The sequence below is a fragment of the Colletotrichum navitas genome (assembly GCF_030913465.1).
Source record: "Colletotrichum navitas strain CBS 125086 chromosome Unknown LY79scaffold_2, whole genome shotgun sequence".
NCBI lineage: Eukaryota > Fungi > Ascomycota > Sordariomycetes > Glomerellales > Glomerellaceae > Colletotrichum > Colletotrichum navitas.
In genome coordinates, this window is record NW_026850548.1 from 1,013,327 (window position 1) to 1,037,152 (window position 23,826).

Genomic DNA, 23,826 nt, shown 5'->3' on the forward strand with positions numbered 1-23,826 from the left:
TTTCAACGGGCGCGGCGTGCTCTTTTTTTTCCATCTCTCCAGAGACTCATTATCATTCATATTTTTTTGGTCTGACTATGGAAGGTAACGTGCAACACGACCATGATCAATAAGCTTCTTGCTTGCAAGTTACCCCTTCCCTTACAATTACTTCATAGCCACTGATTTACGCACCCTGGCGACGGCGGCAAAGGGGGCGGCCGCGCTCGAGGGTGTTCGGGTCGCAGGTCAATCTGCTGTCCTCGATGCAGGTCAACTTGGCGCCGCCTGTTCAGATTTGTTAGTGGCAATGTTCTCCCGCAAGCCAAGCATTCTCTCCCCCTCCCCGAGGCCCTCTCAAGAGGTGCCCTGGAAGAGGGGATGTGAGGAGAGGACGGAAACTCACAGTTGTTGATGTTGTCAGGAACGCAGCGGCCAGTTTGGCCGTTGACGTTGCAGACATCCTGCTTCAAGCTCGTGTTGGCGATGCAGCAGGAGCCGTTGGGGACGGGGCGGTTGGCGTTGGCACCCTGGCGCTCCATGAGGAGGGTGTTGCGGCGGACGGCGGCCATCGAGGGGTCCTCGACGGCGGCGGCGCTCGCCTGGAGGGCGAAGGCGAGGGCGAGGACGGCGGACTGGAGAGTGAACTTCATCTTGTCGTTTGAAAGAGAGATGTAGTTTGAAATTGAGCGAAAGCTTTTCGGGAAATGAACGTTAAGATTGCAAGAAAAAGAGTGTCCGTCCGGCGGGAGAGAAGCAAAAGAAGTGAATGATAGAATGAAACTGTTGGAGCTGATGAGGATATCCAGACAGACATGGCGAGAAGGATAGGGACTTTATATACAACATCGGGGGGCGAGAGATCAGACGAAGAAGGAAATTAAGCATAGCCCCTTGTCTGCCATCCTCAATACCCAGCCAGTCCTTCACGAAGTGTCAAACAGGCGACGCCTCCTGACGAGGCCGTAACCCGAACCCATGGCAAGTGGCCTATCCTGCGCAGCAGGCAACTCGGCGCGAGGAGCCCGAGATAATCGCATCGGGATCCCATGATCGCCAAGGAAGAGGGGAGTTTCGGGACGGGGCTACATTACAGAAGCTGGTCCAGTTTCTCAGGCCCCCTTTCCGCTCGTGTCTGGATACGCGCCAGAAGATGACGAGAGGACGGGGGCCTCTACGGAGTCAGTATTGTCTCGTGTCCCAGAAGAGCATCTTTCAGCCGCCCCCTCCCCCCCCCCATCCCTCTGCTAACCCGAAAAGGCTGGAGAAGCTCAAGGCTTCATGAGACGAACGTGGGGCAAAGATGCACGGCAGGCAAATAGCATCGAACGGGGGTACCCTGCTGCCGACTGCTGCTACTCTATCTCCATCTCTCGTATCTGTACAATCACAGGTTCTGTCCCACTCGTCTCTTGACATCCTCTTTTTCCTCAATCGATATAGAAACTCGCTTAAATAAAATAAAATAGAAACGTCAAAACAAGCTGTCGCGTAGCTTTAGTTAAGATAGAGGTCATGGTTTAGGTTAGGATTAGGGATAGAGTTACGGCTAGTATTAGAGTTAGGAAATTGTGAATTAGTTAGGATTCACAGGTTTGTAGCTGGAGGCAGGATAGCAAGAGCCGGGGTATCCTCACCCATAATACTGATGCAGACGATCCGGATATAGTTTAGCTCGAGGAGATTGCCCACAGATGCGGCAACGATGCGACGGTTTGAGGTGCTGGGTTGGGGTGGAAAAGTGAAACGGTGGGCAGGGGTACCGAGGCCCTGGGCCTCAGCGGCGCGCTGGTACCGAGGGCGAATTTGGTTGACGAGGGCGCCTAAATGTGATTGAGACCAAAGTAGAGGAGAAGTCGGGAAATTCACAGGACAAGCGACATTCGCATGCTGCTTCCGAGGTTGTGTTTTCCGTTGTTCGTGCAAGTAAGTGGTGCAGCGCATCGTGGGTTGACGATTCAGTTGGAGGTTCCAACTTACGGACGACAGGTATCCGCCGCGGTGCCATCTTCAGGCAATGTCTGGGTAAATGGAACACGATGTCCGAATAGCACGGTAACATTAATCAGACGAAATTCCCAACAAAGGACGGAATGATCGACCGAGGGCCCACTGCTGGAGGTCTTCGAAGCACCGTTCCGGTGATCTGGACAAATGATCTACAGAACATTGCACCGAGTCAGACAGACGATCATAAACCTTTTGTCATATAGCGGTGACGAGTTTCTGCGGCAACTGTGCATGTTGAGTTCGTCTGTGCAACACTTGGAACCGTTGACACAGAATGTGTAATTTGAACCAAAATAAGTATTTCTGTCCAAGCACGAGGCTTTATAAGCCTACGCATTTTCATATGAGGGAGGAAAATGACGGCGAGTGACAGCAGGCAAACGATTCCATAACAAAAATGACCAATAGTTGGCTGATGGATCTTGACATTATATTGCAATGGCTGCTGGTGAATTCTGCCTGGCATCCCAATCATTTATCACTCCGACCATCGCTTCAGCTGTTTAGACACAAGAAGTCTTGAATCACCTCATTTGAACTGTTCAAGACAGTTGCAGAACCCATCATATAGGCCTCCAGGGCCCGATAGGATCCCATTACCTACATCCGAGCTGGACGACAATAACTCAGCCAGTGATCCACCCCTCTCCTTCACTCCTCATTTTCGGCGGGATCCTGAGCAGCCTAAGTAGCAGTGCCCACCGCACCGGAATCCTTACCCTGGCCGTTGCCCTTTCCATTGCCGCCGTTATTCTTGCTCTCGGCGGCAGGGAGGGACTAGCTGATGACATCTCCCGCCTTGGCCGCCACCGCATCGTATTTGGGCACCTCGGATGCGGCTGGGTTGTCGATGGAGGCGTCAAACTTTAGGGCAGTGGCGGGCTCGCCGGCGTTGGCCACGTCGTCTGCGACGCTCTTTTCGAGCTTCTTGGTCTCCTCCTCGAGCTGAGCCGTCACGTTCTTGCCCTGCGCCTGCTCGGCCTGCAGGCCTATAACGGTGGCTGTGAGCTTGCGCTGTGGTGGTCGCGTTAGCCGTTATGTCTTGTGATGGAGTGACTGACAGGAGGAGGCTAAAGAGGGCGCAGGCTGATCTGAAGAGCGAGAGCGTCTTCGCCAGGAACCGTCTCAGCAATCTTTACGTCGTAAGCGCCCCCTCTCGGCCTGGTTGGCAGTCTTGTTGACGCTATCGAGGAAGGTGAGGTCGGCCTTATCGACTGTGGATAGGTCTGCTGGCAGGCCGCCGAGCTTTGCGAGGGCATCCTCCTTGGCGGTGTGGGCATTACCACCGCTGATGAAGAGCTCATCAAAGGTCAGCTGATCTCATAGTTGGATGAGCCTCGCCTACGTATACTATGGCAGAAATACCAGAGCAACTCTGCATGCCTAGAGCCCGGGGGCCATAGAACGAACGGCCAGCATCGCTGCCGGAGACGCAATTCTCGTCAGCCATGTCACAGTCTCCAAGTGTGAAGATGAGACGAAACAGAGAGCTGGGAATAGCTTGTAGAACGGATGCGCAAGGCGTTTCGTGGTGCCATCGTCCATCCTCAGATCTCCCATCTTGCAGATGCATACAGAGAACGCCCCATAGCTGGAGTGAGTCTGGAGACTAGCGGGCCCGCCCCGTAACAACGCTCATCAGTTTGTCAATATGTCCAAGAGCGGCGCTGCTCGGGACTTCCCCTCAAGACCCCTTTCGCAGCTTTGCAGCGATATGCTATCTTAAGTACCGTCTCGTGTTACCGCGACGAGACAAGCGCATTTGGAAAGAGGAAGCGTAAGTCTCGAGTCAGTCCCTGCCTGATGAGCAAGCACGGCTGGGCTGCACTACTGGACAACCGGCAGTTGGGAGAACGGTGTGCTGATCAGAGAGCTTCATTCTCCTGAATTGTGTTAAGGATATATATCGGTGATAAAGATGGGATGGGCTCATAGGGCCAAAGAAGAGATAAAAGTCAATTTTTTCTTTCTTTCAGATGAGTTCCACTGATTGTTTCCTGACAGCCTGGGCCCTCAGAAGAGACGAGATCCGACGTCTGTGTGAGGGGCAAAGTCTGCTAGAAGATTAGGACGATGGAAGGAGAGAGAAAAGTCAGAAGAGCACAGAGGACGGGATGAGACATGTACACGCGCCTGCTCGGCTCATGACCCGGTCGACGACGAACCCTACCATCCGCGTCGTCAATCTGGGCAAAAAAGTGTCATGGGTAAGGATTCGGAGATGGCGCTATCTCTCCGATAGATTGTAAGGTTATCGGGATCTCCATATTGTGAGCTAAAAGCACGGCGGCCTGGCCCATCTAGTTTACCCACGGTGTGTTTGTGAAGAAGACCAGCCCTGTGGTGATTGCAGTGGTAGATGTTCGTATAAAGGCAATATATCACAGACGGCGGCGCTCGAAGGCTTGTCTGTACTGGTGGGATAAAAGTGGAGACATATTGACTTCACGTCACTGAGACTTCAAAGTTCAAATTCGCAGTCTGAGGAGCCGCTCTCCTGCCCACACCATCCGTAGACAACTTCACGTCATCGTAGATCATTTCAGAGTCACCATTTCACACCTAGACCCGCAAGTTCGCGCACACCTGCTTGTATACAGAGCCATCAGGCTCCTTCGTTGTTGGACCCTGGCCGAGATCTGCGGAGACAACGGTCGAGATCTAAATACCCATCCATAGGACATTAGACCACACACGACGCCAAGGAATCCATCGCGCCGACACATCAGCCGTCATGCCTGCCCGGATTCCGACCCCGGAGGACTTCGCTCCCATCCAGCCCGTCCTTTCCCTTTCCCTATCCTTCCCGAACCCGCCCGAGTCCACCACCGCGATCCTGATCCTCTTCCACGGCCTGGGCGACTCCGAGGTCCCCTTCGCCTCCTTCGCCAAGGCAATGTCCCTGCCCGGCGTCTTAGCCATCTCTGTCCGCGGGCCTTCTCCGCTGCCTCCGTCCATGCTCCCCGATGACGGCCTCTCATCGGCAGCGGCCTCCGTCGGTGCCGGGGCGCGCCACTTCCATTGGGGCGATGACATTACCTTCGACCCTTCCACAGACTCCATCTCCTCCGACCCGGGATTCTCTAGGTCCTACACCCTCGTAGTTGACCGCCTCATCCGCGAGACCATCATTGCGCGCTGCGGCTGGGACCTCAGTGATATCATCCTCTTCGGCTTCGGCCAGGGCGGCTCCCTGGCCCTGGGCATCGCCTCGCAGCTCCGCCTCGGGCCCCAGGTCGTCGACGTGACCGATGCGCCGGCAGACAAACCGAATAGGGGCGACAACGCTCACTTTGACGGCAACACCCTCAAGGGCGTCCTCTCCATCGGCGGGCCCTTGCCGCAGTCCATGCTTCCCACCGTCAGTGCGCGCGGCAAATGCAAGACGAAAGCCTGTGCTGTCCAGCTCGACGACGACGCGTTTGAAGCCATCAAGGAAGAGTTCCTCGACGCAAGGCTCATCAAGTGGAAGAGGAAGGACGTGGCTATGCCCCGTGATCGGGAGGAGATGTTTCCCCTGATGCAGTTCTTTGCGGAGTGTCTTAAGAGTGGGTGGTGAGATGGGATGGCTACCAACTGGAATCAGACCATGGGATACGCACATGTATCCTGGTTGTAGTTTCAGCCACTTGGGACGCAGTGCGAGCACACGTCAACCGTGTTGATATTTCTAGCCTCTGAGGACTCGATATAACGTGACATCATGACAGCTTCGACCACGACCGAGTCGTTCTAACAATACTGCGCTGCGCGTATTTCATCGTCAAGACGAAAGTTCATTATTGAGCTATGCTTATACTAAATACTGGCAGTGGACTATGGAGTGTGGCTCTAGGAATCGCGGCGATGGATTATAATCACAAAAGCTGTTGGATGGTTTGCTTCCTACTCATTACTTGTCCACTCCCGCTACTTGTGCGGAAGAATCGATGCTGCCCGTTGCAGACTTGTTGTCAAGTTCTGCAGGGGCTGTTGCAGAACGCCCAATATCTCCGAGCTGGTGCCCACTCGGCTTGTTCCGGGGTGCCCTAGCCGCGGAGCTGGTCTGCATGGTATGTTGCTTCGGTTCGCCTTCGGTAACATTGACCTCAGAGTCATCATGGATGCTGTGAGGAGAGGCTTGCTCTGGCTGAGCCATGATTGGATCTACGCTGAGGGAATGCGAGGCTGGCTGTCCAGGAATGCCCTCTATCCGGTCATCATGAACACTGTGAGGGTTCGTTCCTGTGCTCACCAGGGCCACATGGTCTTGGCTGAGCCTATGATCGTAAACAGGATTGGCAATATTGCTGGCCTGGTCATCATGAACCGAATGTTGCTTTGGGTCTTCAGCAACCTTGGCAGTGAGGTCGCAATGGACGCTGTGAGGGGCCGTCGCCTCTGAAACCGGTGCCCTGGGATCTATGATGATTTGATGAGGAACCAGTCGGCGTGCCACTTCCATCGTAGGGTCGTCATGGACGGTATGGAGGTGAACCTCTTCGGCAATTCCGAAAAGAGGATCGTTGTGAACGGTATGGGGATATTGCTTCGTTCCAACTGGCTTCTTGATGTCTTGGCTGAGTCGATGAGGCCCCGCAAAGTCGGCCACTGTTACGCGAGAATCTTGAGGGTCCAGATTAGGACTTTGCAGGACGTCGGGAGATCTTGCAGGAGTATCGTTGCGCTTGTGGTCTTTGAGAGGTGGTAACGGAGAACTGGTCTCTGGCTCGACCTTGTCCAACTCGGGGCTCGTCATTATGCTAGGAGGTTCATGCTTCCCCGTTGAGTTACTGGATTCTGGCAACTCCAAGATTCTTGGTAGGCTTTTGCTCTTCATTTGCATTTGCGACGGTGACTTGTATGGGCTGTTTGGCTGGGCCTTGAAGCGGCGGATCTCCTTTGGTGGAGGGCCCGGAGAAAAGGGATATGTTTTGAGGTCCTGGCAGATCTTTTCGCGTATGAAGACCTCGTTGTGATTGAGCATGAGAGTCCAGAACGGGTGTGCGCAAGCGTTGACATCGTCGTCTTCCACACTGCCAGTGATGGCGTAGCGATCCCGAATATCGCCACGTTGATCGCGGAGTGGCTTCTTCCAGTTACATACTATGGCTGTTAGGCGATGATTTGAGGCTTCTTCAAAGACCCAACTTACTCGCAGAGCTCAGGCAACAAGACCAGCAGGGACTACTGCAGGCCCCTGAAGATGGAGCCAGGGGATCTTCATCGTAGGCGACTCGTTCGAGTCTCTCCGCAGTGCGGGCGTATACGACGCAGGGGCAACATGCGGCTTCGTTGGTGATGTGTGGCTTCTGCTTGGCGAGCCACTTGTGCGAACGAACGGTGCCCAGCATACTAGGTCTTTGGTGCACTGTCTCCGTTGAGTTGCGTCTGTTATTGGCTGGCTTTTCCGTGGTAAGCGATGGCGGGGAAGACATGATGTAGAGCCTAATGTATAAAACGGACGGCACTGAAATGTAGAAAGAGGCGAAGCACAGCGGTAGACCAGGCCGTTGAGGATCCCCGGTAGCCGATGGGTGTGGGTGACGAGGGAGAGGCCACGAAAGGCAGCGAGTCTATCCGGACTCAAGATTGATAGATAGGAGGAGACCTTACACAACGAACCGCTACTTCTGGAATCGAACGCCTAGGACCAAGCTTCTCACAAAACACGCAGGAAGCACTGACATTTGGCATGCACTATATGATACGGCACCTTCCGTCAAGCTGATTGAAACCTACATGCCAGAAAGAACAGCGATGAGCGGAGGCAAACGTCACAGGAGGGGACGATCCAAGCTGCAGCCGTTATACCCCATTGACTAGACATTCACACTAATGAAAGCAACGTCTTGTGAGCTCCTGCGTTGCAATAACAGTCTCAATACCTGATTATATAACATCAATCGTTCTATCCGCAACAGGCCAGACCAACCGTGGAAGAGCCAACAAGCAGCAATAGCCGCCTCGCTCCTGTATCCCAACCCAGAAATACGCCGTGACACCGTGACATGTTGATGAAGGGGGTTTATTCCGGTTCTGGCCCCTCCTCTTATCTATGCTCCACTACCTCTGCCGGAAGTTGCCAGCCAGTACAGACTCTTTCTGTTCAGCGCGACTCGAGGATCCTATTCGTCTCCAGTGCGCTCCTCTGCACTCCAACCGTTGGACGCCCGAGACGCTCCGTTATGTAATGACCTGAGAGTCGCATTTTTGCTCTTGTTCGACCAACTATGCAGTGTCAGTGAGAGTGCACTTGATGCTGATATCGCAAACTTACATTTTAACCTTGCCATCGTCACCACATGAAGCCAATACACATGGGTCCGCAGGGTTCCAGGCGACAGCGTTCGTTCGAGGCTGATGCCCTTCGAGCCTCTCAACCGCAGCTCCACTGTTCTTGTGCCAGATAAGAATGTTGCCATCTAATCCCCAGAGGTCAGCACGCTTGCCATTCAAATGACCAAAAACCGACTTACCTTCACTACCGCTCACAACGAAGCTTTCGTTGGCACCGCCGAAAGCGCTGCGAATGATGTATTCGCCTCCGGTGTGACCGAGGAACTTTTGCACCGACGTCCGGTTTACCAAATCAATCAGCTGAAGCTCTCCATCCTTCTTGTTAAGGAGCAAATGGCGCGAGTCTTCGCTGATGCTCACGCAGGTCGGCCGAGACTTGACCTCCATCTCGTACTCCAGTTCACGTGTGAAAGCATTGTAGACATGGATCTTCTGCGCGTCGTCGACTGCAACGAGCCAATGCCCATCCGGCGAACCGCAAAGGTCTTGTACCCTGTGCTTCTTGCCCCATTCGCACAGCATCTCCCCCGACGTACTCCAAGTGCGCAAGCCGTGATCTTTATCCAGAGATCCGGTGATGAACGTCTTGCTATCCGCCGCCCAGACACAGCCGCTGGCCGGCTCATCAAACCGCTCAAGCTTAAGGATCATCGCTCCGGTCTGTTCTGAGTCAGCGTTGCAATCTTACTTTTTCACGACGAGGAGAGCATATACCGCTGTGTCCCAAAGTCGTGCGTATTTGTCCTGTGAGCATGTGACTATCATCGAGTCGTCGGGGCTCCACGATAAGCCGCCGACACCTTGAGCATGCGGCCGGAGGACGTGAGAGACGGTGAATGAGGGCAGGTCCCAAATAACAACGGTATCACCATCTCCGCACGCAGCGAGGCGCTGCCCATCGTGCGAGAACACCACCTGCCAAACTTCACCAGTCAAGTCTGTGAGCTCCAGCGCGACTTCCGTGGGAAAATGACTTCGTTCACAGTAGTGGTCCGAGTACAATGACGGCGAGGACGCAGTTGTGTGCCAGAGACAGCTGTCTATCTGGCTTTGCTTCACCTGCTGCAACAATACGGCGAGCCTGTTCTCTGGCAGCATTACTGAGGGTGATATACATTCTACAAGGGTAATGAGCACTGCATAAACATCATCAAGGGACAAGGGGTACGCACTTGATAGTTCCGATAGCAAGATCTTTCTTGACTGACCGTGAGCTCCATCCCACTCGGCCTTGGCCTTCAAATCTTCCGCAGACTGGCACATGAGAAGACTGGAGAGGAAGTGGAGCTTTTGGGTGTCTTGGTAGAGCGGCGTCAGTTCGGTTCGCAGCACCATCAGTGCCCTGCCGGTGTCACGCTGCTCCAAAAGCTCGAGGAACTTTTGTTGCCGCAGCCAAAACCGCATCACATTTCGGTCAGATCCGGGTGCTAGCACTAGGCCGTTCCCTGGATGGCCTCGCTCGTCAGACATGACGGCTCCGTATAGAAGCTCCTCGGCTTCGCCCCACCCACCGCTGATCACGGCATTACGGAAGGCGGCGACGGTTGGGCTCTCCAGCTCGTAACCACTGTCCCTGCTGACGCTCTCGGCAGCTCCGCGGTATCCCATATCGGACAAGGCCTGTATGAGTATTCGCGTAACCTCCTCTCGATCGTGTCCGAAATAGGTCGAAGGGGCGGGTGGTGGGGCATCCTTCTCGGCACGGGATGAGCCGTTCATGGCAGCGGCTTTGCGAGAACCGTTGGTGGCCGAGGCGGTCACCGGCGCCTCCGTCCTTGCGCCGTTGGAATACGTCCTGGACGTTCCGTTCGAAGCTGCTCCGTCGCCGTCTGAAATCATGGCGGAGTCTCCTCTTCTGCGTTTAGGAGGATGAGAGGCGGGTCGACGGGCGCCCGCAGACGTCACAGGAGAGTCTCCCCGATCCGAGTCGGAATCGGCTCGTTGTCTACGGCCCAAGACCTGACGGGGCGCCAAGGGAGGTTCTATCGCGCCGGGGACAGCCGAGGAATGTCTTGGACTGGTTGGGTTGTAGGGGCTCGAAGGTGCGGTATCGTCAGAAGAGGGGAGGGCCGGGAAGCCGCGGGGGCTGGCGGGAAAGTTGGGGTGGAAGATGGCTGAATAGTCGGCGGGGTGGATAGATGTTGATCGGTAATGATGGGGTGGGAATTGGGAGCTGTGTTGGAGTTGGGGTCCAGGTCGACCTTTGTTACCGCGGGAAGGACCCGCGGTTGTTCTCAGAGTTCGAGATCTTGGAGGTAACGGAGACGCCCAGGCACGTAGGAATGTTGTGGTGAGTGCTTTGTGGCTAGATGTTTGATTACGGTACGGGTTCAGAGAAGCGTTGTTCGTAAGGTCGGATAGGTAACGTCGGTAGGTAGCGTACGGTAGCGCAGGCGGACGGACGTGCAAGTGTTCGGTGCGGTAAGGCAAAGCAGGCGAGGTACATGAGAGTCGAAGGTCTGGGAGCAAACCAAAAGTGCGTTGAGTTAAACGCAGGACGTGGAGTGGAAGGTGAAGCTTGGAGGTTTGGAGTTCGTAGGTGCAGGTTTCGGGACTGCCCGATGATAGAGGTCATACCTTGAGGTGAGGCAGGTCACCTACCTTACTCTGATAGGCACATTACCCTAGGTAGGTAGGTATCCGTACGTAGGCTGGTAGGTAGTCTGGTACCTCTGGCCTTTCAGTACTATGTAGGCCGCTAACCAGGCAGCCTGCCAGGTAGGGACCCGTGGCCGGCAGCTGCACACTGCTGTACCACTCTGAATGGGCGAGCACTGGGGCCAGCGGGCAGTAGATGACGGGATGCCGCCTGATTGGACCCATTGCCGTCCCTCCACACGAGAGGGTGGGGACGGATGACCTTGGGGGGCTGGAGCGCCGGTTCACTGGTGGGGCCCTAAGACAGTGAAGCCCACTAACACACCACTACGTACCGGCCCATACGTTGCATAGGTACCTACACATACCTGCCTACCCTGGTAGAAGGTAGGTATTCAAGGTATGCAAGACGGATCCCATCGAAAGATGGATTCAGATACCTAGGTACCTATGTATTGAGGGGATAGAGGTCACATGCTGCGTAACGTCTTCCCCCCTCGGAGGGTTGGTAGTCATGAACATGACGAGTGCGGAGCAACTCACATCAGGATTGCTCTATAGCGCTTCTTGACACCGAGCACTGAAACTACACCAGAGGTAATAGCTGGTCAATCTGCACCTATTTACTTGCCAAGTACGCCTCGCTGCAAAGCAACAAGACAAGCTGGTCTGCCGTGGAAGTATATCAAAGTGTGGATGAACATGCAGTTTGCCAGAGGTCTCGAGCGCATCGCCAGAGCTGTCTTGGTATCAGTTTCTCTGCCGGTTCATTACCGTCTCTTCGTTTGTGGCTTGCGTCCGGACGCATTTACTAACGGATCCGGTCCAAATGAAATGCACTCGTTGCAGCATCTTGCACTTAGCCGCAAGATAGATAGATACAAGATATCGAGGATAAGCGTTATGACGGGCCACGGCTATCAGTTGGGAGCGATGGGAGGGGCGGGGGACCATCCCACTCGGCAATTAAGCTCTGGTCTCATTTCCAGTTCAGTTGACACTTTAATGCAACGAGTTATGGTGGGACTAGTCGACAAGGCTCATCCAGTCCCTCGAAATCCATGCATCGCAACATAACTGCTAAACGAGTGATCAAACAAGACATCGTCGCCTGTGTGCTATGACGCGACCTCGTCGACACCTACGCGGTTCGAGTGACGTCCGCAGGCAGGCAGGCACCTGCATTCTTCATCCAGCAGCATCTCACTCACCGACACACCTGCGCCCCATTAACGATGCAGTACGGAACCTGACGGCACAAATAAGGTGCTGAAGCTGTCCCCGATACAGACTAGTTCATCACGTGAGACACCGGCGCCCAAGTGGGAGGTTTCCAAGTATTCCATCAGCCCAACGTCCCCGCCAACCGGATAGTGCACACCAGTGCTGTGCTGCGCCTGAGGTGCTGTCGTCGGCAGAGTGACAGGGGCCTACGACACCGGTGGGGACGGAACCTGTGTACATCGTATGTGGCTGGTGCGTCAGGGATCCCGCACACACTCTCAGGGCAGCAACGTGTACTAGGCTCTTGACAGACCAGACTTCTGGGTGCTTGCGACATCTTCTCCCACCGTTCCCAACCCAACCGAACACTCCAAACTCGCAACCTGCTTGACAACCTCACATCTTTGCTGGTATAAATACCCGTCGCCATCGACACCGCAGGGGGTATCACCACTTGAGCTCCATCAGGTCCCCCGCCCCAAGCTGCCGATCGTCCTCGCTTCGAGCCCGCACCCCCCTTTCCGGCTTCTTCCACGTATTGCGATTCAGGAGCCATCTGCGACAGGACACTTGACCACAAAGGAATCCGCCCTCGACTTGATCCTCAACCCCCACCCCTTTGACGACTGCATCGTTCAAGAGCGCCGGCCGCATCGCAATAATGAGCGCGTCCCAGTCCCAGGGCGGTATCTCGGATCCCGCCTTGATCACGTACGTGATGCCCAACACTGCGTGACCCACGCGGAAGCTAACTGCGCTGCGCTTCAGGCTCGTGAACAAGCTCCAGGATGTTTTCACAACAGTCGGCGTCACCAACCCCATCGATCTCCCTCAAATAGTTGTCGTTGGAAGTCAGTCCAGCGGTAAGAGCTCCGTCCTGGAGAACATCGTAGGAAGAGACTTGTGAGTGTGGCAACCTTCCCCCTCTACCCCGCCGTCACATGTTTCCCAGGTTTTGGGGGCATCTAACAAGGTTGTGTTCTGCAGCTTGCCTCGAGGCTCTGGTATTTGCACTCGTCGACCTCTCGTCCTTCAGCTCATCAACCGTCCCGCGACTTCACAAAACGGCGTCGAGGAGGTGGAAAACAGCACCGACAAGGCAGCCAACGCCGACGAATGGGGCGAATTCCTCCACATTCCTGGTCAGAAGTTCTACGACTTCAACAAGATTCGGGATGAGATTAGCAGGGAAACCGAGGCCAAGGTCGGCCGCAACGCAGGCATCTCGCCCGCACCTATCAACCTGAGAGTCTACTCCCCGAACGTCCTTACTCTGACCCTCGTCGATTTGCCTGGTCTGACCAGAGTGCCCGTTGGAGATCAGCCTCGAGATATCGAGCGCCAGATCCGCGACATGATTCTCAAGTACATCTCCAAGTCCAACGCCATCGTCCTCGCCGTCACCGCTGCCAACATCGACCTGGCCAACTCTGACGGTCTGAAGCTTGCACGAGAGGTCGACCCCGAGGGTCAACGAACGATCGGTGTTCTCACAAAGGTGGATCTCATGGACGAGGGTACTGACGTCGTCGATATTTTGGCTGGACGTATCATTCCTCTGCGGTTGGGATACGTCCCTGTGGTCAACCGTGGCCAGCGAGACATTGACAACAAGAAGCCAATCCAGGCCGCTTTGGAAAACGAGAAGAACTTCTTTGACAACCACAAGGCATACAGGAACAAGAGTTCCTACTGTGGAACGCCCTATCTGGCCAGGAAACTAAACCTTATCCTGATGATGCACATCAAGCAGACACTGCCGGATATCAAGGCTCGTATCTCGAGCTCGTTGCAAAAGTACACTGCTGAACTGGAGACCTTGGGACCGAGCATGCTGGGCAACAGCGCAAACATCGTGCTCAACATTATCACCGAGTTCACCAACGAGTGGCGGACAGTGCTGGATGGTAACAACACGGAGCTTTCGAGCACTGAGTTGTCAGGTGGTGCCAGAATCAGCTTCGTGTTCCACGAGCTGTACGCCAACGGTGTGAAGGCTGTGGACCCCTTTGATGTGGTCAAGGACGTCGATATCCGCACCATACTGTACAATTCTTCCGGTTCCTCCCCCGCTCTCTTCGTCGGCACTACTGCCTTCGAGTTGATCGTGAAGCAGCAGATCAAGCGCCTCGAGGACCCTAGTCTGAAATGTGTGTCTCTCGTTTACGACGAGCTGGTGCGCATTCTGTCGCAGCTCCTCGGCAAGGCTCTCTACCGTAGGTATCCTTCACTCAAGGAGAAGATCCACGCCGTGGTCATCAACTTCTTCAAGAGGGCCATGGAGCCCACCAACAAGCTCGTCAGGGACCTGGTCGCCATGGAGGCATGCTACATCAACACCGGTCATCCTGACTTCTTGAACGGCCACAGGGCCATGGCCATGGTCAACGAGCGCTACAACCCTAAGCCCGTCCAGGTTGACCCCAAGACCGGCAAGCCTCTGCCAGGCGGTACTCCTAGAGCGTCTAGCCCGGTAGTGCCAGAGGACCCTTCGAACGGTGGTTTCTTTGGCAGCTTCTTTGCTGCGAAGAACAAGAAGAAGGCAGCCGCCATGGAGGCCCCCCCACCAACACTCAAGGCTTCCGGAACGCTCTCGGAGCGGGAGAACATTGAGGTCGAAGTCATTAGTAAGTCTGCAGTTCGCTGGCGTGTGAGATGTTGGCTAACACAGATGTCTAGAGCTGCTCATCTCCTCTTACTACAACATCGTGAGGCGTACCATGATCGACATGGTTCCCAAGGCCATCATGCTTACCCTCGTCCAGTAAGTTAAATAATGATTGTGGCTGATGGGTTTCGGCGGGCTGACACACGTGCCAGATTTACCAAGGACGAGATGCAGAAGGAGCTCTTGGAGAACATGTACCGCACCGACACCCTGGATGACCTGCTCAAGGAGAGCGACTTCACCATCCGCAGAAGAAAGGAGTGCCAGCAAATGGTGGAGTCCCTTGGCAAGGCCAGCGAGATTGTGAGCCAGGTCCAGTAAAGGCACGATACGACACACGGAACGGCTTCCGAGAAGCACTAGAACTTTGCCCGCTGAAACGCTGGCCGCCCCATGCTTCCGGGGGCACAGAAAAGAAGGAGCGCGGCGTTTAGGCAGTGAAATCTTCCCATATATCGTCGGCGGGATCCCTGGAGGCGTGGAAGGCATTAGACGGTTGAACAGCGGCAGTTGCGGTGATAGTCCTTTAATGAAAGTAGTACCCATTCGTTTCTGATATGAAGACTGGCCCAAGATGGCCGAAGAGGCTACAGCGAGGTAGAGGCAGCTACGAAGACTCATGTTCTAGCCCCATGACCCCCTTTCTACCAGTATGTGTGGTTCACCTCACTTAAACATATATGATTGAAGTCCAAAGTAACCAATCATGGCTGCGACATTCAGCGATTTATCAAGCGTTGGGAGTTGTGCTCGGATGGCCTTTAGGCGCACATTTATCCATGACCAAGTGATTGGCGCATCTAGCCGTTGGAGAAGGAGGTTCAGCGTCCAATAGCAAACAAAGGTTTGCGTGTGTGTGTGATGAACAAATCATGCATCGCTGATTTAAGCTTCTACCAGCCCCGACACCACGACCTCCCATGCATCGATTGACCTGTGACGTATCAATGGGAACCGTTTATGCGGGATGTCCCCGTCTCACGAGAAGAAGAGAGAATACGGACACGTCTACGAAAACAGGGGCTTGGACCATTGTCGACAACGGCTGCAGCAAATCATACAGAATGCTACAGTCATGGCCGTTGGGTCTCCAGTCCGTGTTACAAGACTCTGGAGTACGCAGCGTCCTGCGTCCCATATTGGTGGTCAGTGCCCTGTTTGCTGGAAGCCGGGTGATGGTGAAACAGTTCCTGGATAGCGAAAGCATCATGGTAGCTTCCGAGCTCCATACATCCCCGCCACATTAAACGAGCCGGAAAGCTTGGGGCTCTCCCCGAGTAAAAAGAAACCCCTTGGAGGGACGTCTGGGGGAAGGGGGACGAGTCTGTTTGCCGATTGATAAACTCGCCAGACCTCCCTTGCATCATCGATTGTCTTCAACCCCCCGTTTCGTTTCATCCGCACGTGTATGTGGCAGCTCCCGAATCAAAGACATACCATCAACCACCACTGGCAATCATCCATTGCAGCAAAACGCAGCTAAGACGACACCGGAGATCCAAATCTAAACCTGGAGACTCGCCGAGGAAAGCCTCAAACATGAATCCCGTGGACTTCCTTCACTCACAGTTCAAAAAGCTGCCCTACCCGACCGAGGACTGCGCAGGCCGTACCGTGATCGTGACGGGCTCTAACGTCGGCCTGGGCCTCGAGGCGGCGCGACACTTTGTGCGCCTCAACGCCGCCAAGGTGATCCTCGCCGTCCGCAGCACCGAAAAGGGCGAGGCGGCCAAGACGAACATTGAGCTGACGACGGGCCGGCACGGCGTCCTCGAGGTGTGGCCGCTAGACCAGTTGTCGTTCGACAGCGTCAAGGAATTCGCAGCGCGCGCGGACCAGCTGCCGCGGCTGGATTATTTGCTGCTCAACGCGAGCATCGCGACCAACGAGAGGATCGACGCCGAGGGGTGGGAGAGCTCGCTCACGGTGAACGTGCTGAGCACGTTCCTGTTGGGCTTCAAGCTGCTGCCGGTGATGCGGCGGACGGGGAAGACGCACAACGTGACGCCCAAGATTGTAATCACCGCGTCGGAGGCGAGTCAGTTGGTGAGTAGCCCCCCTAACTACGGTCAGGTGAGTGAAATTGGCGTTAATGTCTCATCCGGTGAAACCGCAGGCCAAGTTCCGAGAACGCAACGCCGAGAACATCTACAAGGCGCTCAACGCCAACAAGAGCCTGTTGGATCGGTACAACACGACGAAGCTGATGCAGGTGATCCTGGGGCGGCAGATGGCCATCGCGCTGGACGCGTCGGACAAGGGGAGGGTGCAGGTGACGACGCTGAACCCGGGCCTCTGCTCGACGGAGCTGTTCCGCCACATGCCGTTTCCCTTGACGATCATCATCAAAGTTGTCTTGAAGCTAGTGGCCCGGTCGTCCGAGGTTGGCTCCCGGTGCATGATGGCGGCCGCGTTCGCGGGCGATGAGGCCCACGGGCGGTACATGAGCGACTGTGCCGTCGTCGAGTTCGCCAAGATCATGCAGGGGAAGGAAGGGGAGGAGATGCAGAACCGACTGTGGGAGGAGACCGTGGACATACTTGATGGTATTGACCCCGGGGTTTCGAAGAAGTTATGAGCCAACTGCGCTGGTTTGTGTTAATGGGGAGTGTGTTTGCGATGAGTGCGTGGTTTCCACGATTACAGTACGTCTTATCAGCAGCGAAGGAAAGGCCCGAACGAATAGGAACTCAAGCCAAGAATGAGAGAATCCCATGCTTATTGGAACTTCCCAAGGTACCTACCTATGTGGCTACTTTGTACACAGTCTGGTCCGCCAGGCAGGCATGCCCGCCCGTGCCCATGTAAGCTTATCCTGCCTGAGGTGGTGATCTTCTTCCTTTCCCCTGCCCGTCTGTTGCCTCGCCAGGCAACCATTTAGCCACCGACTTTGTTCTAGGTACATAGCCAACAAAATGTATTCTAATTTCCGCCTTCGGGCATTTGGTCAATTTGAAACGATACAGAGAAGATGTATGTTCTATACCCCTTTCCAGAGGCTACGAGTTCGACCCAGAGTACTGACATCTTCACAGTAGCATGGCCCCTGCACTAAGGATGACACGCTCAATCAAAGAGACGCTACCAAATTTTTTCTCATTCTTTTTTTGCCAATTTCGTTCAGTCTAGTATGTATATACCAAGGCCACAGAATCAGGGGATTTCAATAGTTGTGGTTTTCTTTCCCTCGCGTCCGCGGCATCATGGTGTAAAACCGCTGGAAGTAGATGGATAATGAAAAACAAATAACATTGATAAGGGACTAGGGTGTAAATCTCTAACTGTGTCCATCAATTACTACATCTTTTTGTGACTCAAGGCTCAAGGTTTCCGACGACCTTGGTGGCAGAGTTCGGAGTCATCGTGTGGCTTGCAACGAAGCCATCGCGACCTTGGTGGTAGGTTCGACAATGCTATCATCGCCGTTCAGTGTGGCTCACTCGCGAACCCGCGCGACCTTATTCAACAGCCGTCATCGCCGGTACATCAAGCCGCAGCCCAGCAGCGACTCTCCAAGGTTGCCACCGACGTCCCGGTGCGCGAAGGTCATTCGCGCCATGGTTGAAGTGAAGTCAGGTTCGGCAGTTGCTCTGCGTTATCGGGTATTCTATACCGTATTAAGATATTGAGAGATCTGGCACAGGTCAGAGGTGCCCCGTATTGGTGAACTGCACTAGACCACTTACAGGGGTTTAGAGCGACTATATCCATCAATTACTACATCTTTGTGACTTAGTTCTCCCTTTTGCTTGTTTGTACTGTCAAACTAACACTAGTTCTAGGGTGGTATATGGTATATAAAAAGGCAAATATGCTAGATATCGTAGAAAGTTCGACTGGGTTAATTGGGGCAACCACTTACGGTACCCCTACATAGAAGTCGAAGATGTCTATATTGTGGTCGCCCGGCGAAAGTCGACTCTTCCTGTGGTAGACTCTCTTGATGTGTTGCCGATGGCCATGGGTCCCGAACTGGAGAAAATCTCGACCAGGAGTCCTCGGTCTTGCCTTTAAAAGTAGCTGGTTGCCTCAACGCGCCATGCCCATAGTTGATGTATTGAATAGTCTTTGGAATCGATGCAGCAGACGATCCATCTCATATAGGTATAGTATTAACACTTCGAGACAACCTCAGTACCCTTTGAGACGGGCGTTGCCAACGGCACTTGTCGTCAGGTCGTAATGGAGGATGTGCAGCCTGTCCCTTAACATTGGCTGGGCACCCAAGCACGGAGCACATAATGAATGGTCTGGTGCAGCACCGTAACTGGCTTGCAGCCGCCGCTGCTATCTTAGCCATCAAAGCAAAACAGCCAAATTCCCCGCTGATCGAAGAGAATGATACTGAGCTACTATCGTCTTGTTCTGTGTTGGAATGGAAGAGCTTACGATGTAAACATCAGGTCTGCGACTACCAACGCAAGAATAATTGTAACTGCTGTTGGAGCTTTGGCAGGCGCTACGTACCACGGGTACCCACCTTCCTTGTTTGTTTAGTTCACAAGGGTGGGTGGAGCTTCGAGGTATATAACGGATCAAACAGCCTCCAATTTCGCCTTCGGGCATTTGGTCAATTTGAAACGATACAGAGAAGATGTAAGTTATACTCCAAAGGTCGTGAGTTCGAATCACGGTTGCTAACTTCCTCGCAGTAGCATGGCCCCTGCACTAAGGATGACACGCTCAATCAAAGAGAAGCTACCAATTTTTTTGCGTTTTTTCTCTCTCTTCATAGAGCAGAAGCTGACGATTTGAATGCTGCCATTTTCGTTATTCGGCGACCGTAGGAAGGAGTCGCAAAACAGTCCTAAAGTGTGAGAAACAGGCGAACTCTAGACGCATCACCACAATGGCGGTCATCTGGTCCTCCCTTTCGCTTGTCTGCTCCCACCTGGCGTCGCCTTATTCGGGTCGAGGCCCACGAGCAGTCCGAATGGAGCAACCAGCTCACCGTCGGTGACCCCACACTCCTCTGATGCAGGTGGACTGACGTAGGTCAGGATCCCCCGTCTCCGTTCCCCCGCGATGCGAGGTGCATGTCTTTTTTGGTGTTCGATTGGCCCCGGCGCAGCACACCTCCAACGCTCGCGCAGGCGCACGCTGCCTCGGCTTTTTGGAGCGTCCCCAACTATGGCTTTTGCCGGTTACTTTCATCTCATCTATTAATTGAAAATACATAGTACACACTCCTGGCTTTGGCGTCCTTCGTTTTGTTGTATTCCACTTGCCATGTAGATATTTTCACCTTAATACATCTCAGGTTGTACTCTATCGATCCCGTCATTACCCATCTTTTCCCCCTGTTGCCTAGCATCACGCTGTGAGCACGCGAAGATGGTCGGTCCCCCGCCCCTCATGGGCATCAAAGTCATCGAATTCGCTGGCCTCGCGCCGGGGCCCTTTGCCGGAATGCTCCTCGCCGACGCCGGCGCCTCCGTCATCCGCGTCGACCGCGCCCTCGGGGGCAGCCGCACCCCCTTGCCCACTGCCGACATGCTGGCCCGCCGCAAGGCCTCCGTCACCGTGGACCTCAAGTCGCCCGCGGGCATCGCTTTCGTGAAGCGGCTGGCCGCCGAGGCCGACGTGCTCATCGACCCGTTCCGCCCGGGCGTGCTCGAGAAGCTGGGCCTGGGCCCGGAGGTCCTGAGGCGAGCGAACCGCGGCCTGGTGTACGGCCGAATGACGGGGTTCCGGAGGGACGGGAGGTACAGGGACATGGCAGGCCACGACATTAACTACCTGGCCGTCTCGGGGGTGCTCAGCCTGCTCGGCCGCGAGGGCGAGAAGCCACACCCGCCGTGGAACATCCTCGCGGACTTCGCGGGCGGCGGGGCCGTGCTGTTCCAGGGGGTCCTGATGGCGCTCCTGGCGAGGGCAGGGAACGGCGGGGCGGGGCAGGTGGTCGAGGCGAACATGGTCGACGGGTCATCGTACCTCGCGACGTTCCCGCGGTTCGCGCTCAAGAACACGTTGGGGGACAACGGGAGGGGGAAGAACATGCTGGACGGCGGGTGTCCCTACTACGACACGTACGAGACGAGGGACGGGAAGTACGTCGCGGTCGGGGCGTTGGAGCCGCAGTTCTTTCGGGCGTTGATGAAGGGGCTAGGGCTGGCCGGTAAAGGTTGGGAAGAGAATAGGTTCGACAGGGAGAGATGGGGTGAGCTGAGGGAGATTTTCACAAACACCTTCAAAGGCCGGACGCGGAGCGAGTGGGAGGCGGTGTTCGACGGAACAGACGCATGCTGTACACCCGTGTTGGAGTATCACGAGCTCGAGACGGGGAAGGGAAGGGAAGGCGACCAGAGGCCGGCCGTCACGTTGGTCGAGACGCCGTGTCTGGCGTTGGGCGAGGGCAAGGTAGGAGACGCGAGACGCGGCCAGGGGCCCGGCGTCGAAGGGGGAGGGCACGCTGGTGTTGCGCTTACGCCGGGCGAGGGCGGCGAGGAGGCGCTCGAAGCGTGGCTCGGGTGGAAGAGGGGCAGAGAGTTTGAGGTCCGGGACGGGGCGTGGGTGCTCAACGACAAAGCAAAGTTGTGACCCTTAAGTCGGCGATGATATTGGTATATTAATTTGGCGCACGGCGCGGCTCTTTGCTGTGGCCATCTCCTGTGTGACAATTGCCCTTTTTCTGGCACGAAGAACTGTCTCATCCTCCTACCGCAGCTGTTCTTCGCTTGCATGAATGAGCAGAAACCGCCTTCGGGGGTGTTAAGATACTGATCCTAAAGGGATAGGGATTGGCGCTCACACTCCGTAGACCGAAGACCTCAGGCTCCGCCGTTAACTTGGACTCGGCGGTGGGTTTGGTGGCGGCCGAGGGGAGGGAGGATCTTTCCTCGACATATTTGTCAAGGGATCCAAGGCCGTTTATGGTGCGTAGCTAGATGCACAAAAGTCCTGAGGGGCGCCTAGACACGTACAATGTTAGCCCTCTTTCCTTTACTCCCTTCTGCAGGTCTACCAACGTTGTCCCGCGCTACGCGGTGCGTGTATGATTGCTTACCGGGGCATCACTCGGAATGCTCCAGGAAGAGAAAGCCCAGCGTCTTATCATTCTAGATCTTGGCTATCCAAGCTAGTCTACCGCAGGAAACCCATGTACTTATCTTGCGGGCACCGTCACCCTGCCCACCTTCGTACACTCCCTCCTGCGTCCGCTGCCGCGCTCTCCAGTCGTCTGACCGCCATTGTTGCCTCTTCTTTCCTTTTTGTTGGCGATGGCGAAATGCTGTCGGCCTGGTTTGACCGACTAACCACTCGCATGCCGGAAACCGCCCGCTACATCCCCGTCCCGCCCGACAGAGTGTCGCTCAGGGCCTGTGTGTCCTATCAGCACTCCCGATCCGTCCCAGCCCGTCGGCTCCTCGCGGCTCGTCTTCCCGGAGGACGGTGAGAACCTCTCTGCCCTCGCCTATCAGGTACGGGTGTTACCCGAACGTGGGGAAGGGGGTTGGGTAGGTACCGTAGACACTCGCGTGATTGGGACAAAGCTAAGGAGCCCGCTAACGGCAAGGAGTATCGCGGGCCGCTGTAAGGAGTATAGTGTGCTGGCAAAAACAGGGATCTGTATATATCTGTTTTCTTACGTAACGGTTGTATTACTACTAACGGCGGGCTGGCTAGTGGGAAACAGAGGGTGGAAAGGGTGACCGCCTTCTATGTTAGGACTAGTGTCGCCGATATCTACTAGCTGCTATAGGATATTTGCTTGCTATATCTGGCTAGCGGGCTTCCTAGCTTTGTCCCAATCTCGCGAGTGTCTACGGTAGTGGTTTACAGTGGTGGCGCCGTTCCTGCTTTTCCGGCTCACCGCCATGGCCGTAGCTGTCGGAGGCGCGTGGAAAAAAGAAAGCTGACCCCGGCGGTTTTCAGAGGCGGCAGAAATGACAGCACATAATTGTTGTTGCGTAATCTATTTTGAGAGATGTTCCTTAACCTCCTTGCCATGTGAAAAGAGGCAGAGCGCAAGATTGAGTTGCATTTCACTTTGTTTCAGGCTATGCAGCATGGCGAAGATGGACCATATCAATGAAGGCCATGCATGAGGTTTGTTTTGCTAGGCTCGGCTATTTACGTTTCAATACCCAAGAGCTCAAGTGTGGTTTTTGAGAAAGCGGACGACTTGCAAGTGCCCTTGCGTGACTCAATAATTCACTCGAGGCAGATGGTGTGTGCTGGCGTCTTCCAACTCAAGGCTGCCTCAAGAAGGCGAACGGAACATCCGGTTTCTCAGACGACCGTCTTGAACATACGCGGCAGTCCTCGACCCGGCATAGTCCAGCCTTAAACCCATCTCTGCCTGCATTGAATAGTTTGAATAAACTCTCTTTTAGACATGCATCTTCGTCTATGCAGATTCGAATTTTATAGCACCTTTTGTATCAGCTCAATCGTGTCAAAGAAGGCCTCCCTCTCGGTATCGACCTTGTTGAGTCCCAACCCGAGAACCAGTGTCCTACGATCTTCTGGGTCTCTGATAGAGATGAGACTGGCAATCTGTGCTGCGTAGAGCTGCCCGAGAGTCTCCCTCTCATCGCCACCTCCGCCGAGAAGAGTCTTGGGTGTGAGGTGGACGGAAGGAAGCAGTCCCCTGCTACTTGACGGCAGGCTCAGGTCGACCATGCCGCCTGACGATGCTTGCAGAGGCACTTGGATCTAGCAGTAGTTAGCATCTCTGAGCAATTGAGAACCTCATGAAGAAGGTTAAGCAGGAAACATGAATTCACCCATTGTGAGAGCTTGCCGTCTTGGGAGATTGTCACCATGAACTTGTCAGAGAAGGACACGGAAGTGACTTCGGTAGGGACGCCGTTCACTGTGCCCGTCTCTTGTCTACTCCGCGCGGGGAAGGCTTCTTCTCTTATTCCTTGGGGCTCCATTTTTCAATAGAGATGGCGTCGGTATCACCTCGAGTCCCAGAGTAAGTTAGTGTTGGTTTTGAGGTTAAGCACCTACGTGACGTGTGGTTCGAACTGACGGGGTGTTGTTAAGTGGGCTTCGCAGCGAGTGTGCTAAGTGCAGCGGGGTCCGAGTGAGTACGGCTCCACAAAAGCGGCCGATGACAG

The 23,826-nt window shown here is 54.8% G+C and overlaps 9 protein-coding genes across 9 annotated transcripts; 4 read left to right on the forward strand and 5 right to left on the reverse strand.

Moving 5' to 3' along the window:
* Window positions 1-15: 15 nt before the first annotated feature.
* Window positions 16-780, reverse strand: LY79DRAFT_145789 (uncharacterized protein). Its single transcript, XM_060551003.1, has 2 exons — window positions 386-780; window positions 16-267 (listed from the first exon to the last, which is right to left on the reverse strand). Exons 1-2 carry the CDS (start codon window positions 630-632, stop codon window positions 167-169), a joined length of 348 nt encoding a protein of 115 aa, XP_060420211.1. The 5' UTR covers window positions 633-780; the 3' UTR covers window positions 16-166.
* A 1,986-nt stretch (window positions 781-2,766) lies between these two features.
* Window positions 2,767-3,439, reverse strand: LY79DRAFT_575282 (uncharacterized protein; the record flags this gene model as incomplete). The annotated part of the gene is made up of 3 exons (XM_060559694.1): window positions 2,767-2,978; window positions 3,129-3,303; window positions 3,341-3,439. 3 exons carry the CDS (start codon window positions 3,437-3,439, stop codon window positions 2,767-2,769), a joined length of 486 nt encoding a protein of 161 aa, XP_060420212.1.
* A 1,284-nt stretch (window positions 3,440-4,723) lies between these two features.
* On the forward strand, window positions 4,724-5,548 carry LY79DRAFT_665261 (phospholipase/Carboxylesterase superfamily protein; the record flags this gene model as incomplete). The annotated part of the gene is made up of 1 exon (XM_060563032.1): window positions 4,724-5,548. The coding sequence occupies one exon, from the start codon at window positions 4,724-4,726 to the stop codon at window positions 5,546-5,548; it is 825 nt and encodes a 274-aa protein (XP_060420213.1).
* A 333-nt stretch (window positions 5,549-5,881) lies between these two features.
* Window positions 5,882-7,406, reverse strand: LY79DRAFT_575284 (uncharacterized protein; the record flags this gene model as incomplete). Its single annotated transcript, XM_060559695.1, has 2 exons — window positions 5,882-7,074; window positions 7,124-7,406. The coding sequence occupies 2 exons, from the start codon at window positions 7,404-7,406 to the stop codon at window positions 5,882-5,884; spliced, it is 1,476 nt and encodes a 491-aa protein (XP_060420214.1).
* Window positions 7,407-8,096: 690 nt separating this feature from the next.
* On the reverse strand, window positions 8,097-10,107 carry LY79DRAFT_586268 (WD domain-containing protein; the record flags this gene model as incomplete). Its single annotated transcript, XM_060560611.1, has 5 exons — window positions 8,097-8,199; window positions 8,249-8,393; window positions 8,448-8,928; window positions 8,983-9,386; window positions 9,441-10,107. 5 exons carry the CDS (start codon window positions 10,105-10,107, stop codon window positions 8,097-8,099), a joined length of 1,800 nt encoding a protein of 599 aa, XP_060420215.1.
* A 2,644-nt stretch (window positions 10,108-12,751) lies between these two features.
* LY79DRAFT_586269 (Dynamin central region-domain-containing protein) lies at window positions 12,752-15,079 on the forward strand (the record flags this gene model as incomplete). The annotated part of the gene is made up of 5 exons (XM_060560612.1): window positions 12,752-12,801; window positions 12,859-12,993; window positions 13,078-14,717; window positions 14,770-14,854; window positions 14,911-15,079. The coding sequence occupies 5 exons, from the start codon at window positions 12,752-12,754 to the stop codon at window positions 15,077-15,079; spliced, it is 2,079 nt and encodes a 692-aa protein (XP_060420216.1).
* Window positions 15,080-16,151: 1,072 nt separating this feature from the next.
* On the forward strand, window positions 16,152-17,487 carry LY79DRAFT_145881 (short chain dehydrogenase). The gene is made up of 2 exons (XM_060551004.1): window positions 16,152-16,804; window positions 16,875-17,487. The coding sequence occupies exons 1-2, from the start codon at window positions 16,298-16,300 to the stop codon at window positions 17,334-17,336; spliced, it is 969 nt and encodes a 322-aa protein (XP_060420217.1). The 5' UTR covers window positions 16,152-16,297; the 3' UTR covers window positions 17,337-17,487.
* Window positions 17,488-20,092: 2,605 nt separating this feature from the next.
* LY79DRAFT_586271 (CoA-transferase family III) lies at window positions 20,093-21,298 on the forward strand (the record flags this gene model as incomplete). The annotated part of the gene is made up of 1 exon (XM_060560613.1): window positions 20,093-21,298. The coding sequence occupies one exon, from the start codon at window positions 20,093-20,095 to the stop codon at window positions 21,296-21,298; it is 1,206 nt and encodes a 401-aa protein (XP_060420218.1).
* Window positions 21,299-22,639: 1,341 nt separating this feature from the next.
* Window positions 22,640-23,757, reverse strand: LY79DRAFT_535654 (uncharacterized protein). Its single transcript, XM_060556529.1, has 2 exons — window positions 23,488-23,757; window positions 22,640-23,416 (listed from the first exon to the last, which is right to left on the reverse strand). The coding sequence occupies exons 1-2, from the start codon at window positions 23,638-23,640 to the stop codon at window positions 23,126-23,128; spliced, it is 444 nt and encodes a 147-aa protein (XP_060420219.1). The 5' UTR covers window positions 23,641-23,757; the 3' UTR covers window positions 22,640-23,125.
* Window positions 23,758-23,826: the final 69 nt, after the last annotated feature.